At 48.3% G+C, this 13,447-nt stretch overlaps 1 protein-coding gene across 1 annotated transcript; it reads right to left on the reverse strand.

Annotated features, from left to right (window-relative positions):
- Positions 1-3,821: 3,821 nt before the first annotated feature.
- LOC115247555 (pollen-specific leucine-rich repeat extensin-like protein 1) lies at positions 3,822-5,824 on the reverse strand. The gene is made up of 5 exons (XM_029829654.1): positions 5,206-5,824; positions 4,843-4,898; positions 4,673-4,736; positions 4,491-4,598; positions 3,822-4,268 (listed from the first exon to the last, which is right to left on the reverse strand). The coding sequence occupies exons 1-5, from the start codon at positions 5,392-5,394 to the stop codon at positions 3,939-3,941; spliced, it is 747 nt and encodes a 248-aa protein (XP_029685514.1). The 5' UTR covers positions 5,395-5,824; the 3' UTR covers positions 3,822-3,938.
- Between the last annotated feature and the right edge of the window lie 7,623 nt (positions 5,825-13,447).

Genomic DNA, 13,447 nt, shown 5'->3' on the forward strand with positions numbered 1-13,447 from the left:
ATAAAAGTGAATAATCTGGTCATGAAAACATGATTTCACATAGTGAAGCGATGTTCATGGGACTACTGTAAAAAATCTGGAACTACTTTGTTAAAACAACCACTGCCACCTGCTGGACATATGGTGTCTGCACATTTAGCTTTATCTATTTAAATGACTCAAAAGGACACAATGTGGAAAATGTTGTCAGGCCAAAGAAAACTGATCTCGAACGCTCAACTAGACAGAATTTATCAGGAAATAAAAACTTTCTCCAGGTGCAGATGACGGCCAGATGTGTGGATCTGGCTAACACTTACAGGCTGTGGGCAGTCTCTGGGAGCCTTGGAGGGCTGGAGCTCCGACACTGGCCCTGGGATGTCCACACCTCTACCCATCTGGGGGAACTCAGCCTGGGGTGTGCCCTTAGACCACACCATTCCCTTTGTCTCGTCTCCACTGTTGCCCCCTTCAGCCATCACGTGCTGCTCATGACAGACGGACTCCATCTTGGATGGAGTGGGAGCATCTCCACAAGCACCAGGGGGCAAAGTTTGAGTGGCAACGTCCTGACGCTCAGGTCTCGGGGGGGCCAGGTCTTCAGGTGAGTTGTAAAAACAAATTGAGACACAGGGACCATCGCCCTCTTCTCGGCTCGGGATTTTCCGGATGCGAGAATTCGCTGGAAGCCACGAACGTTTGAGCTCCGCATTTTCCTGCCACTCAAACTGGGATTTGGGGGATCTACGGTGAGTTTCTGGACCGTACAATCTTCCTGGACTGCTGAGAGACGAGGTCGTGACATCGGTGTGATGGGAGGAAACAGTATCCGGTGAGGATATTGTGGTCACACGCACATCGACCTCACTTGGTAGGGACAATTCAGGAGGTGTTGAGAATAATCCAGAGACTGGTCCAGGAGGAGGTGTTGGGAATAAATCCATGTCTGGTCCAGGAGGAAGTGTTAGGAATAAATCAGGGTCTGGTCCAGTAGGAAGTGTTGGGAATAAATCGGAGTCTGGTCCAGGAGAAAGTGTTGGGAATAATCCAGGGTCTGGTCCAGGAGGAAGTGTTAGGAATAAATCAGGGTCTGGTCCAATAGGAGGTGTTGGGAATAAATCAGGATCTGGTCCTAGAGGGGGTGTTGGGAATAAACCAATGTCTAGTCCAGGAGGAGGTGTTGGGAATAAATCGGGGTCTGGTCCAGAAGGAAGTGTTAGAAATAAATCAGGGTCTGGTCTCAGAGAAAGTGTGAGCAATAAATCAGGGTCTGGTCCAGGAGGAAGTGTTAAGAATAATTCAGGGTCTGGTCTAGGAGAAAGTGTTAGAAATAAATCAGGGTCTGGTCTCGGAGAAAGTGTGAACAATAAATCAGGGTCTGGTCCAGGAGGAAGTGTTAAGAATAATTCAGGGTCTGGTCTAGGAGAAAGTGTTAGCAATAAATCAGGGTCTGGTCCAGGAGGAAGATTTTGGAATAATCCAGGCTCTGTTTCAGGAGGAGGTGTTGGGAATAATCCAGGGTCTGGTCCAGGAGAAAGTGTGAGGAATAAATCAGGGTCTGGTCCAAGAAGAAGTGTTGGGAATAAATCAGGGTCTGGTCCAGGAGGAGGTGTTGGGAATAAATCGGGGTCTGGTCCAGGACGAAGTGTTAGGAATAAATTGGGGTCTGGTCCAGGAGGAAGTGTTTGGAATAATCCAGTGTCTGTTTCAGGAGGAGGTGTTAGTAACTCGGTTTGCAGCACAGTGGATGGACCAGGCTCATCTGTTGCCCACTGGTTCTGCTCCTGCTCAAGGTCATCAGCATCAATGGGACGGATGCTGTAGAAGCTGTTTGACCCATCTGGAGGGTTTTCCTCTCCGCCTGTGCTCAGTCTGTCCAGCGCCACACAGGGATCTGATTCAAGGGTGGGCCCGACACCACGTGTTGGGTTCCTAAGAACCTCAGGTTCCTCCTTACACCTGCTGTCTCCTGTAAGCTCTGCATCCAAGCATGCATGCTGGGTTCCTGCGGTGGTGTGCTGCCTGTGCTCCACCGTCTTCGTGATCCGTCTAGCGTAGGGCGGGAAGTCTGACAGACTGCTGTCACTGTCGCTGTCGCTCCACTCCTCAGTCTTACTATAGCAGCACCCCATCTTCTAAAGCCTGAAGCAGAAACAACAAAAAAGCCACTGCCATGACCACACACACTCAAACAGTCATGAACAGATCTGTTAATTGAAAACATTTAGACTTTGGTAGAGCTGCCAGCAGAGCTCAACTTGATCCCAACCATCAACTCCCAGTTACTGACCTTTGGACTTTTAACGAGCGTGCACGTCAGTACAAAGCTTGTCTCTCTTGGAGGGTGATTCTCGGTGGGAGGGTCAAAGAATGAGGCTGCAGATCTGATTCTGGATCAAAAATCTGCAGTTGGAGAGAGATGAGTTGTCTTGGTGTAGTTATGGTTTCAGCTTAACCTTTAACGATTAATGTCTGTAGGTGTAGCAGCAACACTTGAATATAAGGAGTTTTTGGGTTTTAATTAAAGCCATTTCTGATCAAAGCTCAATGGCTCTGAGTTAAAGTCACCTGTTGTGACTCACAACCCAAAATGGCCTTTTATCTGTTATCTGCTGTTTGGGCCATAGGCACAAACAACAGTCATGATCCATCCCCCCACCGAAGGCAAAGGGAGGCTACCCTCTTATCCACCGGGGTAAACTCCAATATACAGGCACTGAGCCGGGGAGCAACGAGAAATGCCACCCCTGCCCGTCGCCTCTCACCATTGGCAAGTCCAGAGTGGTAGAGAGTCCAACCCCTCTTGAGAAGACTGATTCCAGAGCCCTTGCTGTGCGTCAAGGTGAGGCCGACTATATCTAGTCGGAACTTCTCAACCTTGCGCACCAGCTCAGGCTCCTTTCCCACCAGAGAGGTGACATTCCATTTCCCTAGAGCAAGTTTATGCAGCCAGGGATCAGACCGCCAAGGTCCGTGCCCTTGGCCGCTACCCAACACACAATGCACCTAACCCCCTTGGCCCCTCCGGCAGGTGGAGAGCCCATGGGAAGGTGGTCCCATGTTGCCTCTTTGAGCTGTGCCCGGCTGGACTCCATGGGCAGAGGTCCGGCCACTAGGCGCCCACCAACACGCCCCGCCCCCAGTCCTGGCTCCAGCAGGGGGCCCCGTATCCGGGCAAGGGACACTTGAGACCAATGTTATTTTTCCTTCATTTTCATTTTCTGACTTGGGCAGAATAATGTAAAATTAAAGGTCAAATGGCTTTTAAACAGATCTGTGATGGCTGAACAAGACTGATGTGGAAGTAACACCAACGTGTGCATCAACTCTATAGTTAAAACGCATTATTTCGTTCGTATTATTCATCTTGTTCATTATGGCCTTCGGGAATTAAATCATCGTCGTAAACAAGAGCGTGGTGACGAAAAAAAGCAATAAACCTCATGGATATTCTGCTCCCTGCTGGATGGAAGATGTTATGACAAAAAACAGAAAAACAAAGTGCAGAATACACTTTAGTAGTGTTCAGTCATATTTGCATCCATCAGTAACTCACCTGTACCTGGACATTCTGCACACATTCATGTTTAAAATGGTGTTTAAACACTTTTAACGGTTTTAAACACTCATCAAAGTCAGTGTTTTCAGATTCTGTGAATGAGGTACATCAACAAATCCTCTTTACTCAAACAGAAGTTTCTACATCCAAAGCACTCCTGATGAACTCAAATAACTCAGTACCAACATTAGATAAATAAGATGCAAAGAGACATATTGCTCAGTGCTTTTTAATAGAAGAAATCAGAATGATAAGCATCAATTATGCAGGTGTATTTAAAGAAAAACACTGGAATCTAAACAAACTAAAGAAAAAAGTCCCCTAAAGCAGCAATGGAAGAGGTGCAGATTCTGTTTGGCTTCTTTTGTAAAGACAGAAAACAAAAGTCCGTTCACAGCCATTAATATCTCCACTTTTTTGGACGGCGAGTCTCTGCTGCTTGGGGCTGTTGTTCTGGGTAGGGTGGGCTAAGGTCTGGGTCGGGTGAGCTAAGGTCTGAGTAGGGTGGGCTAAGGTCTGAGAAGGGTGGGCTAAGGTCTGGGTAGGGTGGGCGAAGGTCTGGGTAGGGTGGGCTAAGGTCTGAGTAGGGTGGGCGAAGGTCTGGGTAGGGTGGGCGAAGGTCCGAGTAGGGTGGGCGAAGGTCTGGGTAGGGTGGGCGAAGGTCTGGGGATGGGGCACGCTTACGTGGTGGCATCCGACAGACCTGTGCATATGACAGTTTGGAGCCCACCTGAAAAGTCAGAGCACAAGGATTTAGTTTCCAACATGAGCATCGCTGCAACAGCTCTGGTAAAACCAGATTAATATTGGCTGACAATTCTGTGACCTCACGGACCCTGAATAACCCGGCTTGCTGGCTTTGAGAAGACTCTGTTCACGCAGTTCAGGACGATTCAAATAAAACAAGGTTGCGTCTGACAGTGAGTGTTTCTGACATTATTAGTAAATGTACCTTGTTCTCAGTTGCAGGTACTGTTGCTGTGGAAACATTCACCGCAGAAAGAGAAGGGAAGTTGGCCTCCTCGATCTCAGGAAGAGGTGACGGCTTCCTCTCTGCGTCCTATAAAGCAGCACTGGGTCAATGTGGAAACTGAGCACTGGTGTGTCCACAAGGCAAAACCAGCAGTTGCTTACCAGCTCCTTTGTCTTGTCTGCTTCCCTCTGTTGGTATCTTCTCCCCATGCTGACGCGTCCTCTCCTGCAGAAAGGAGAAGTCACAACTGCTCTGGTCCCCATAAATAATCTGAATTCCCGGGAAGGGAATTAAAAGCATCTTCACAAACATTAAATGATGGCTAGAATACCTTTGTAGTCTGGGAGGTTTGACACGGGGAGGCGCTGACAGTCCGGGCAAAGTTTTCTGGCAACATAAAAGTGAATAATCTGGTCATGAAAACATGATTTCACATAGTGAAGCGATGTTCATGGGACTACTGTAAAAAATCTGGAACTACTTTGTTAAAACAACCACTGCCACCTGCTGGACATATGGTGTCTGCACATTTAGCTTTATCTATTTAAATGACTCAAAAGGACACAATGTGGAAAATGTTGTCAGGCCAAAGAAAACTGATCTCGAACGCTCAACTAGACAGAATTTATCAGGAAATAAAAACTTTCTCCAGGTGCAGATGACGGCCAGATGTGTGGATCTGGCTAACACTTACAGGCTGTGGGCAGTCTCTGGGAGCCTTGGAGGGCTGGAGCTCCGACACTGGCCCTGGGATGTCCACACCTCTACCCATCTGGGGGAACTCAGCCTGGGGTGTGCCCTTAGACCACACCATTCCCTTTGTCTCGTCTCCACTGTTGCCCCCTTCAGCCATCACGTGCTGCTCATGACAGACGGACTCCATCTTGGATGGAGTGGGAGCATCTCCACAAGCACCAGGGGGCAAAGTTTGAGTGGCAACGTCCTGACGCTCAGGTCTCGGGGGGGCCAGGTCTTCAGGTGAGTTGTAAAAACAAATTGAGACACAGGGACCATCGCCCTCTTCTCGGCTCGGGATTTTCCGGATGCGAGAATTCGCTGGAAGCCACGAACGTTTGAGCTCCGCATTTTCCTGCCACTCAAACTGGGATTTGGGGGATCTACGGTGAGTTTCTGGACCGTACAATCTTCCTGGACTGCTGAGAGACGAGGTCGTGACATCGGTGTGATGGGAGGAAACAGTATCCGGTGAGGATATTGTGGTCACACGCACATCGACCTCACTTGGTAGGGACAATTCAGGAGGTGTTGAGAATAATCCAGAGACTGGTCCAGGAGGAGGTGTTGGGAATAAATCCATGTCTGGTCCAGGAGGAAGTGTTAGGAATAAATCAGGGTCTGGTCCAGTAGGAAGTGTTGGGAATAAATCGGAGTCTGGTCCAGGAGAAAGTGTTAGGAATAAATCAGGGTCTGGTCCAATAGGAGGTGTTGGGAATAAATCAGGATCTGGTCCTAGAGGGGGTGTTGGGAATAAACCAATGTCTAGTCCAGGAGGAGGTGTTGGGAATAAATCGGGGTCTGGTCCAGAAGGAAGTGTTAGAAATAAATCAGGGTCTGGTCTCAGAGAAAGTGTGAGCAATAAATCAGGGTCTGGTCCAGGAGGAAGTGTTAAGAATAATTCAGGGTCTGGTCTAGGAGAAAGTGTTAGAAATAAATCAGGGTCTGGTCTCGGAGAAAGTGTGAACAATAAATCAGGGTCTGGTCCAGGAGGAAGTGTTAAGAATAATTCAGGGTCTGGTCTAGGAGAAAGTGTTAGCAATAAATCAGGGTCTGGTCCAGGAGGAAGATTTTGGAATAATCCAGGCTCTGTTTCAGGAGGAGGTGTTGGGAATAATCCAGGGTCTGGTCCAGGAGAAAGTGTGAGGAATAAATCAGGGTCTGGTCCAAGAAGAAGTGTTGGGAATAAATCAGGGTCTGGTCCAGGAGGAGGTGTTGGGAATAAATCGGGGTCTGGTCCAGGACGAAGTGTTAGGAATAAATTGGGGTCTGGTCCAGGAGGAAGTGTTTGGAATAATCCAGTGTCTGTTTCAGGAGGAGGTGTTAGTAACTCGGTTTGCAGCACAGTGGATGGACCAGGCTCATCTGTTGCCCACTGGTTCTGCTCCTGCTCAAGGTCATCAGCATCAATGGGACGGATGCTGTAGAAGCTGTTTGACCCATCTGGAGGGTTTTCCTCTCCGCCTGTGCTCAGTCTGTCCAGCGCCACACAGGGATCTGATTCAAGGGTGGGCCCGACACCACGTGTTGGGTTCCTAAGAACCTCAGGTTCCTCCTTACACCTGCTGTCTCCTGTAAGCTCTGCATCCAAGCATGCATGCTGGGTTCCTGCGGTGGTGTGCTGCCTGTGCTCCACCGTCTTCGTGATCCGTCTAGCGTAGGGCGGGAAGTCTGACAGACTGCTGTCACTGTCGCTGTCGCTCCACTCCTCAGTCTTACTATAGCAGCACCCCATCTTCTAAAGCCTGAAGCAGAAACAACAAAAAAGCCACTGCCATGACCACACACACTCAAACAGTCATGAACAGATCTGTTAATTGAAAACATTTAGACTTTGGTAGAGCTGCCAGCAGAGCTCAACTTGATCCCAACCATCAACTCCCAGTTACTGACCTTTGGACTTTTAACGAGCGTGCACGTCAGTACAAAGCTTGTCTCTCTTGGAGGGTGATTCTCGGTGGGAGGGTCAAAGAATGAGGCTGCAGATCTGATTCTGGATCAAAAATCTGCAGTTGGAGAGAGATGAGTTGTCTTGGTGTAGTTATGGTTTCAGCTTAACCTTTAACGATTAATGTCTGTAGGTGTAGCAGCAACACTTGAATATAAGGAGTTTTTGGGTTTTAATTAAAGCCATTTCTGATCAAAGCTCAATGGCTCTGAGTTAAAGTCACCTGTTGTGACTCACAACCCAAAATGGCCTTTTATCTGTTATCTGCTGTTTGGGCCATAGGCACAAACAACAGTCATGATCCATCCCCCCACCGAAGGCAAAGGGAGGCTACCCTCTTATCCACCGGGGTAAACTCCAATATACAGGCACTGAGCCGGGGAGCAACGAGAAATGCCACCCCTGCCCGTCGCCTCTCACCATTGGCAAGTCCAGAGTGGTAGAGAGTCCAACCCCTCTTGAGAAGACTGATTCCAGAGCCCTTGCTGTGCGTCAAGGTGAGGCCGACTATATCTAGTCGGAACTTCTCAACCTTGCGCACCAGCTCAGGCTCCTTTCCCACCAGAGAGGTGACATTCCATGTCCCTAGAGCAAGTTTATGCAGCCAGGGATCAGACCGCCAAGGTCCGTGCCCTTGGCCGCTACCCAACACACAATGCACCTAACCCCCTTGGCCCCTCCGGCAGGTGGAGAGCCCATGGGAAGGTGGTCCCATGTTGCCTCTTTGAGCTGTGCCCGGCTGGACTCCATGGGCAGAGGTCCGGCCACTAGGCGCCCACCAACACGCCCCGCCCCCAGTCCTGGCTCCAGCAGGGGGCCCCGTATCCGGGCAAGGGACACTTGAGACCAATGTTATTTTTCCTTCATTTTCATTTTCTGACTTGGGCAGAATAATGTAAAATTAAAGGTCAAATGGCTTTTAAACAGATCTGTGATGGCTGAACAAGACTGATGTGGAAGTAACACCAACGTGTGCATCAACTCTATAGTTAAAACGCATTATTTCGTTCGTATTATTCATCTTGTTCATTATGGCCTTCGGGAATTAAATCATCGTCGTAAACAAGAGCGTGGTGACGAAAAAAAGCAATAAACCTCATGGATATTCTGCTCCCTGCTGGATGGAAGATGTTATGACAAAAAACAGAAAAACAAAGTGCAAAATACACTTTAGTAGTGTTCAGTCATATTTGCATCCATCAGTAACTCACCTGTACCTGGACATTCTGCACACATTCATGTTTAAAATGGTGTTTAAACACTTTTAACGGTTTTAAACACTCATCAAAGTCAGTGTTTTCAGATTCTGTGAATGAGGTACATCAACAAATCCTCTTTACTCAAACAGAAGTTTCTACATCCAAAGCACTCCTGATGAACTCAAATAAAAGCCTAACAAACTCAGTACCAACATTAGATAAATAAGATGCAAAGAGACATATTGCTCAGTGCTTTTTAATAGAAGAAATCAGAATGATAAGCATCAATTATGCAGGTGTGTTTAAAGAAAAACACTGGAATCTAAACAAACTAAAGAAAAAAGTCCCCTAAAGCAGCAATGGAAGAGGTGCAGATTCTGTTTGGCTTCTTTTGTAAAGACAGAAAACAAAAGTCCGTTCACAGCCATTAATATCTCCACTTTTTTGGACGGCGAGTCTCTGCTGCTTGGGGCTGTTGTTCTGGGTAGGGTGGGCTAAGGTGGTCGGTGAGCTAAGGTCTGAGTAGGGTGGGCTAAGGTCTGAGAAGGGTGGGCTAAGGTCTGGGTAGGGTGGGCGAAGGTCTGGGTAGGGTGGGCGAAGGTCCGAGTAGGGTGGGCGAAGGTCTGGGTAGGGTGGGCGAAGGTCTGGGGATGGGGCACGCTTACGTGGTGGCATCCGACAGACCTGTGCATATGACAGTTTGGAGCCCACCTGAAAAGTCAGAGCACAAGGATTTAGTTTCCAACATGAGCATCGCTGCAACAGCTCTGGTAAAACCAGATTAATATTGGCTGACAATTCTGTGACCTCACGGACCCTGAATAACCCGGCTTGCTGGCTTTGAGAAGACTCTGTTCACGCAGTTCAGGACGATTCAAATAAAACAAGGTTGCGTCTGACAGTGAGTGTTTCTGACATTATTAGTAAATGTACCTTGTTCTCAGTTGCAGGTACTGTTGCTGTGGAAACATTCACCGCAGAAAGAGAAGGGAAGTTGGCCTCCTCGATCTCAGGAAGAGGTGACGGCTTCCTCTCTGCGTCCTATAAAGCAGCACTGGGTCAATGTGGAAACTGAGCACTGGTGTGTCCACAAGGCAAAACCAGCAGTTGCTTACCAGCTCCTTTGTCTTGTCTGCTTCCCTCTGTTGGTATCTTCTCCCCATGCTGACGCATCCTCTCCTGCAGAAAGGAGAAGTCACAACTGCTCTGGTCCCCATAAATAATCTGAATTCCCGGGAAGGGAATTAAAAGCATCTTCACAAACATTAAATGATGGCTAGAATACCTTTGTAGTCTGGGAGGTTTGACACGGGGAGGCGCTGACAGTCCGGGCAAAGTTTTCTGGCAACATAAAAGTGAATAATCTGGTCATGAAAACATGATTTCACATAGTGAAGCGATGTTCATGGGACTACTGTAAAAAATCTGGAACTACTTTGTTAAAACAACCACTGCCACCTGCTGGACATATGGTGTCTGCACATTTAGCTTTATCTATTTAAATGACTCAAAAGGACACAATGTGGAAAATGTTGTCAGGCCAAAGAAAACTGATCTCGAACGCTCAACTAGACAGAATTTATCAGGAAATAAAAACTTTCTCCAGGTGCAGATGACGGCCAGATGTGTGGATCTGGCTAACACTTACAGGCTGTGGGCAGTCTCTGGGAGCCTTGGAGGGCTGGAGCTCCGACACTGGCCCTGGGATGTCCACACCTCTACCCATCTGGGGGAACTCAGCCTGGGGTGTGCCCTTAGACCACACCATTCCCTTTGTCTCGTCTCCACTGTTGCCCCCTTCAGCCATCACGTGCTGCTCATGACAGACGGACTCCATCTTGGATGGAGTGGGAGCATCTCCACAAGCACCAGGGGGCAAAGTTTGAGTGGCAACGTCCTGACGCTCAGGTCTCGGGGGGGCCAGGTCTTCAGGTGAGTTGTAAAAACAAATTGAGACACAGGGACCATCGCCCTCTTCTCGGCTCGGGATTTTCCGGATGCGAGAATTCGCTGGAAGCCACGAACGTTTGAGCTCCGCATTTTCCTGCCACTCAAACTGGGATTTGGGGGATCTACGGTGAGTTTCTGGACCGTACAATCTTCCTGGACTGCTGAGAGACGAGGTCGTGACATCGGTGTGATGGGAGGAAACAGTATCCGGTGAGGATATTGTGGTCACACGCACATCGACCTCACTTGGTAGGGACAATTCAGGAGGTGTTGAGAATAATCCAGAGACTGGTCCAGGAGGAGGTGTTGGGAATAAATCCATGTCTGGTCCAGGAGGAAGTGTTAGGAATAAATCAGGGTCTGGTCCAGTAGGAAGTGTTGGGAATAAATCGGAGTCTGGTCCAGGAGAAAGTGTTAGGAATAAATCAGGGTCTGGTCCAATAGGAGGTGTTGGGAATAAATCAGGATCTGGTCCTAGAGGGGGTGTTGGGAATAAACCAATGTCTAGTCCAGGAGGAGGTGTTGGGAATAAATCGGGGTCTGGTCCAGAAGGAAGTGTTAGAAATAAATCAGGGTCTGGTCTCAGAGAAAGTGTGAGCAATAAATCAGGGTCTGGTCCAGGAGGAAGTGTTAAGAATAATTCAGGGTCTGGTCTAGGAGAAAGTGTTAGAAATAAATCAGGGTCTGGTCTCGGAGAAAGTGTGAACAATAAATCAGGGTCTGGTCCAGGAGGAAGTGTTAAGAATAATTCAGGGTCTGGTCTAGGAGAAAGTGTTAGCAATAAATCAGGGTCTGGTCCAGGAGGAAGATTTTGGAATAATCCAGGCTCTGTTTCAGGAGGAGGTGTTGGGAATAATCCAGGGTCTGGTCCAGGAGAAAGTGTGAGGAATAAATCAGGGTCTGGTCCAAGAAGAAGTGTTGGGAATAAATCAGGGTCTGGTCCAGGAGGAGGTGTTGGGAATAAATCGGGGTCTGGTCCAGGACGAAGTGTTAGGAATAAATTGGGGTCTGGTCCAGGAGGAAGTGTTTGGAATAATCCAGTGTCTGTTTCAGGAGGAGGTGTTAGTAACTCGGTTTGCAGCACAGTGGATGGACCAGGACTCATCTGTTGCCCACTGGTTCTGCTCCTGCTCAAGGTCATCAGCATCAATGGGACGGATGCTGTAGAAGCTGTTTGACCCATCTGGAGGGTTTTCCTCTCCGCCTGTGCTCAGTCTGTCCAGCGCCACACAGGGATCTGATTCAAGGGTGGGCCCGACACCACGTGTTGGGTTCCTAAGAACCTCAGGTTCCTCCTTACACCTGCTGTCTCCTGTAAGCTCTGCATCCAAGCATGCATGCTGGGTTCCTGCGGTGGTGTGCTGCCTGTGCTCCACCGTCTTCGTGATCCGTCTAGCGTAGGGCGGGAAGTCTGACAGACTGCTGTCACTGTCGCTGTCGCTCCACTCCTCAGTCTTACTATAGCAGCACCCCATCTTCTAAAGCCTGAAGCAGAAACAACAAAAAAGCCACTGCCATGACCACACACACTCAAACAGTCATGAACAGATCTGTTAATTGAAAACATTTAGACTTTGGTAGAGCTGCCAGCAGAGCTCAACTTGATCCCAACCATCAACTCCCAGTTACTGACCTTTGGACTTTTAACGAGCGTGCACGTCAGTACAAAGCTTGTCTCTCTTGGAGGGTGATTCTCGGTGGGAGGGTCAAAGAATGAGGCTGCAGATCTGATTCTGGATCAAAAATCTGCAGTTGGAGAGAGATGAGTTGTCTTGGTGTAGTTATGGTTTCAGCTTAACCTTTAACGATTAATGTCTGTAGGTGTAGCAGCAACACTTGAATATAAGGAGTTTTTGGGTTTTAATTAAAGCCATTTCTGATCAAAGCTCAATGGCTCTGAGTTAAAGTCACCTGTTGTGACTCACAACCCAAAATGGCCTTTTATCTGTTATCTGCTGTTTGGGCCATAGGCACAAACAACAGTCATGATCCATCCCCCCACCGAAGGCAAAGGGAGGCTACCCTCTTATCCACCGGGGTAAACTCCAATATACAGGCACTGAGCCGGGGAGCAACGAGAAATGCCACCCCTGCCCGTCGCCTCTCACCATTGGCAAGTCCAGAGTGGTAGAGAGTCCAACCCCTCTTGAGAAGACTGATTCCAGAGCCCTTGCTGTGCGTCAAGGTGAGGCCGACTATATCTAGTCGGAACTTCTCAACCTTGCGCACCAGCTCAGGCTCCTTTCCCACCAGAGAGGTGACATTCCATGTCCCTAGAGCAAGTTTATGCAGCCAGGGATCAGACCGCCAAGGTCCGTGCCCTTGGCCGCTACCCAACACACAATGCACCTAACCCCCTTGGCCCCTCCGGCAGGTGGAGAGCCCATGGGAAGGTGGTCCCATGTTGCCTCTTTGAGCTGTGCCCGGCTGGACTCCATGGGCAGAGGTCCGGCCACTAGGCGCCCACCAACACGCCCCGCCCCCAGTCCTGGCTCCAGCAGGGGGCCCCGTATCCGGGCAAGGGACACTTGAGACCAATGTTATTTTTCCTTCATTTTCATTTTCTGACTTGGGCAGAATAATGTAAAATTAAAGGTCAAATGGCTTTTAAACAGATCTGTGATGGCTGAACAAGACTGATGTGGAAGTAACACCAACGTGTGCATCAACTCTATAGTTAAAACGCATTATTTCGTTCGTATTATTCATCTTGTTCATTATGGCCTTCGGGAATTAAATCATCGTCGTAAACAAGAGCGTGGTGACGAAAAAAAGCAATAAACCTCATGGATATTCTGCTCCCTGCTGGATGGAAGATGTTATGACAAAAAACAGAAAAACAAAGTGCAAAATACACTTTAGTAGTGTTCAGTCATATATGCATCCATCAGTAACTCACCTGTACCTGGACATTCTGCACACATTCATGTTTAAAATGGTGTTTAAACACTTTTAACGGTTTTAAACACTCATCAAAGTCAGTGTTTTCAGATTCTGTGAATGAGGTACATCAACAAATCCTCTTTACTCAAACAGAAGTTTCTACATCCAAAGCACTCCTGATGAACTCAAATAACTCAGTACCAACATTAGATAAATAAGAT

The sequence above is a fragment of the Takifugu rubripes genome, chromosome 21 (assembly GCF_901000725.2).
Source record: "Takifugu rubripes chromosome 21, fTakRub1.2, whole genome shotgun sequence".
Lineage (NCBI taxonomy): Eukaryota > Metazoa > Chordata > Actinopteri > Tetraodontiformes > Tetraodontidae > Takifugu > Takifugu rubripes.

Bases quoted from the DNA above. Each gene is read 5' to 3' on its own strand.
- LOC115247555 (XM_029829654.1), bottom strand. From the start codon at position 5,394: ATGGAGTCCGTCTGTCATGAGCAGCACGTGATGGCTGAAGGGGGCAAC. The intron at 4,599-4,672 runs GTAAGCAACTGC...GCTGCTTTATAG, and splicing joins CAGACAAGACAAAGGAGCTG to GACGCAGAGAGGAAGCCGTC. The intron at 4,269-4,490 runs GTACATTTACTA...CTGACTTTTCAG, and splicing joins TACCTGCAACTGAGAACAAG to GTGGGCTCCAAACTGTCATA.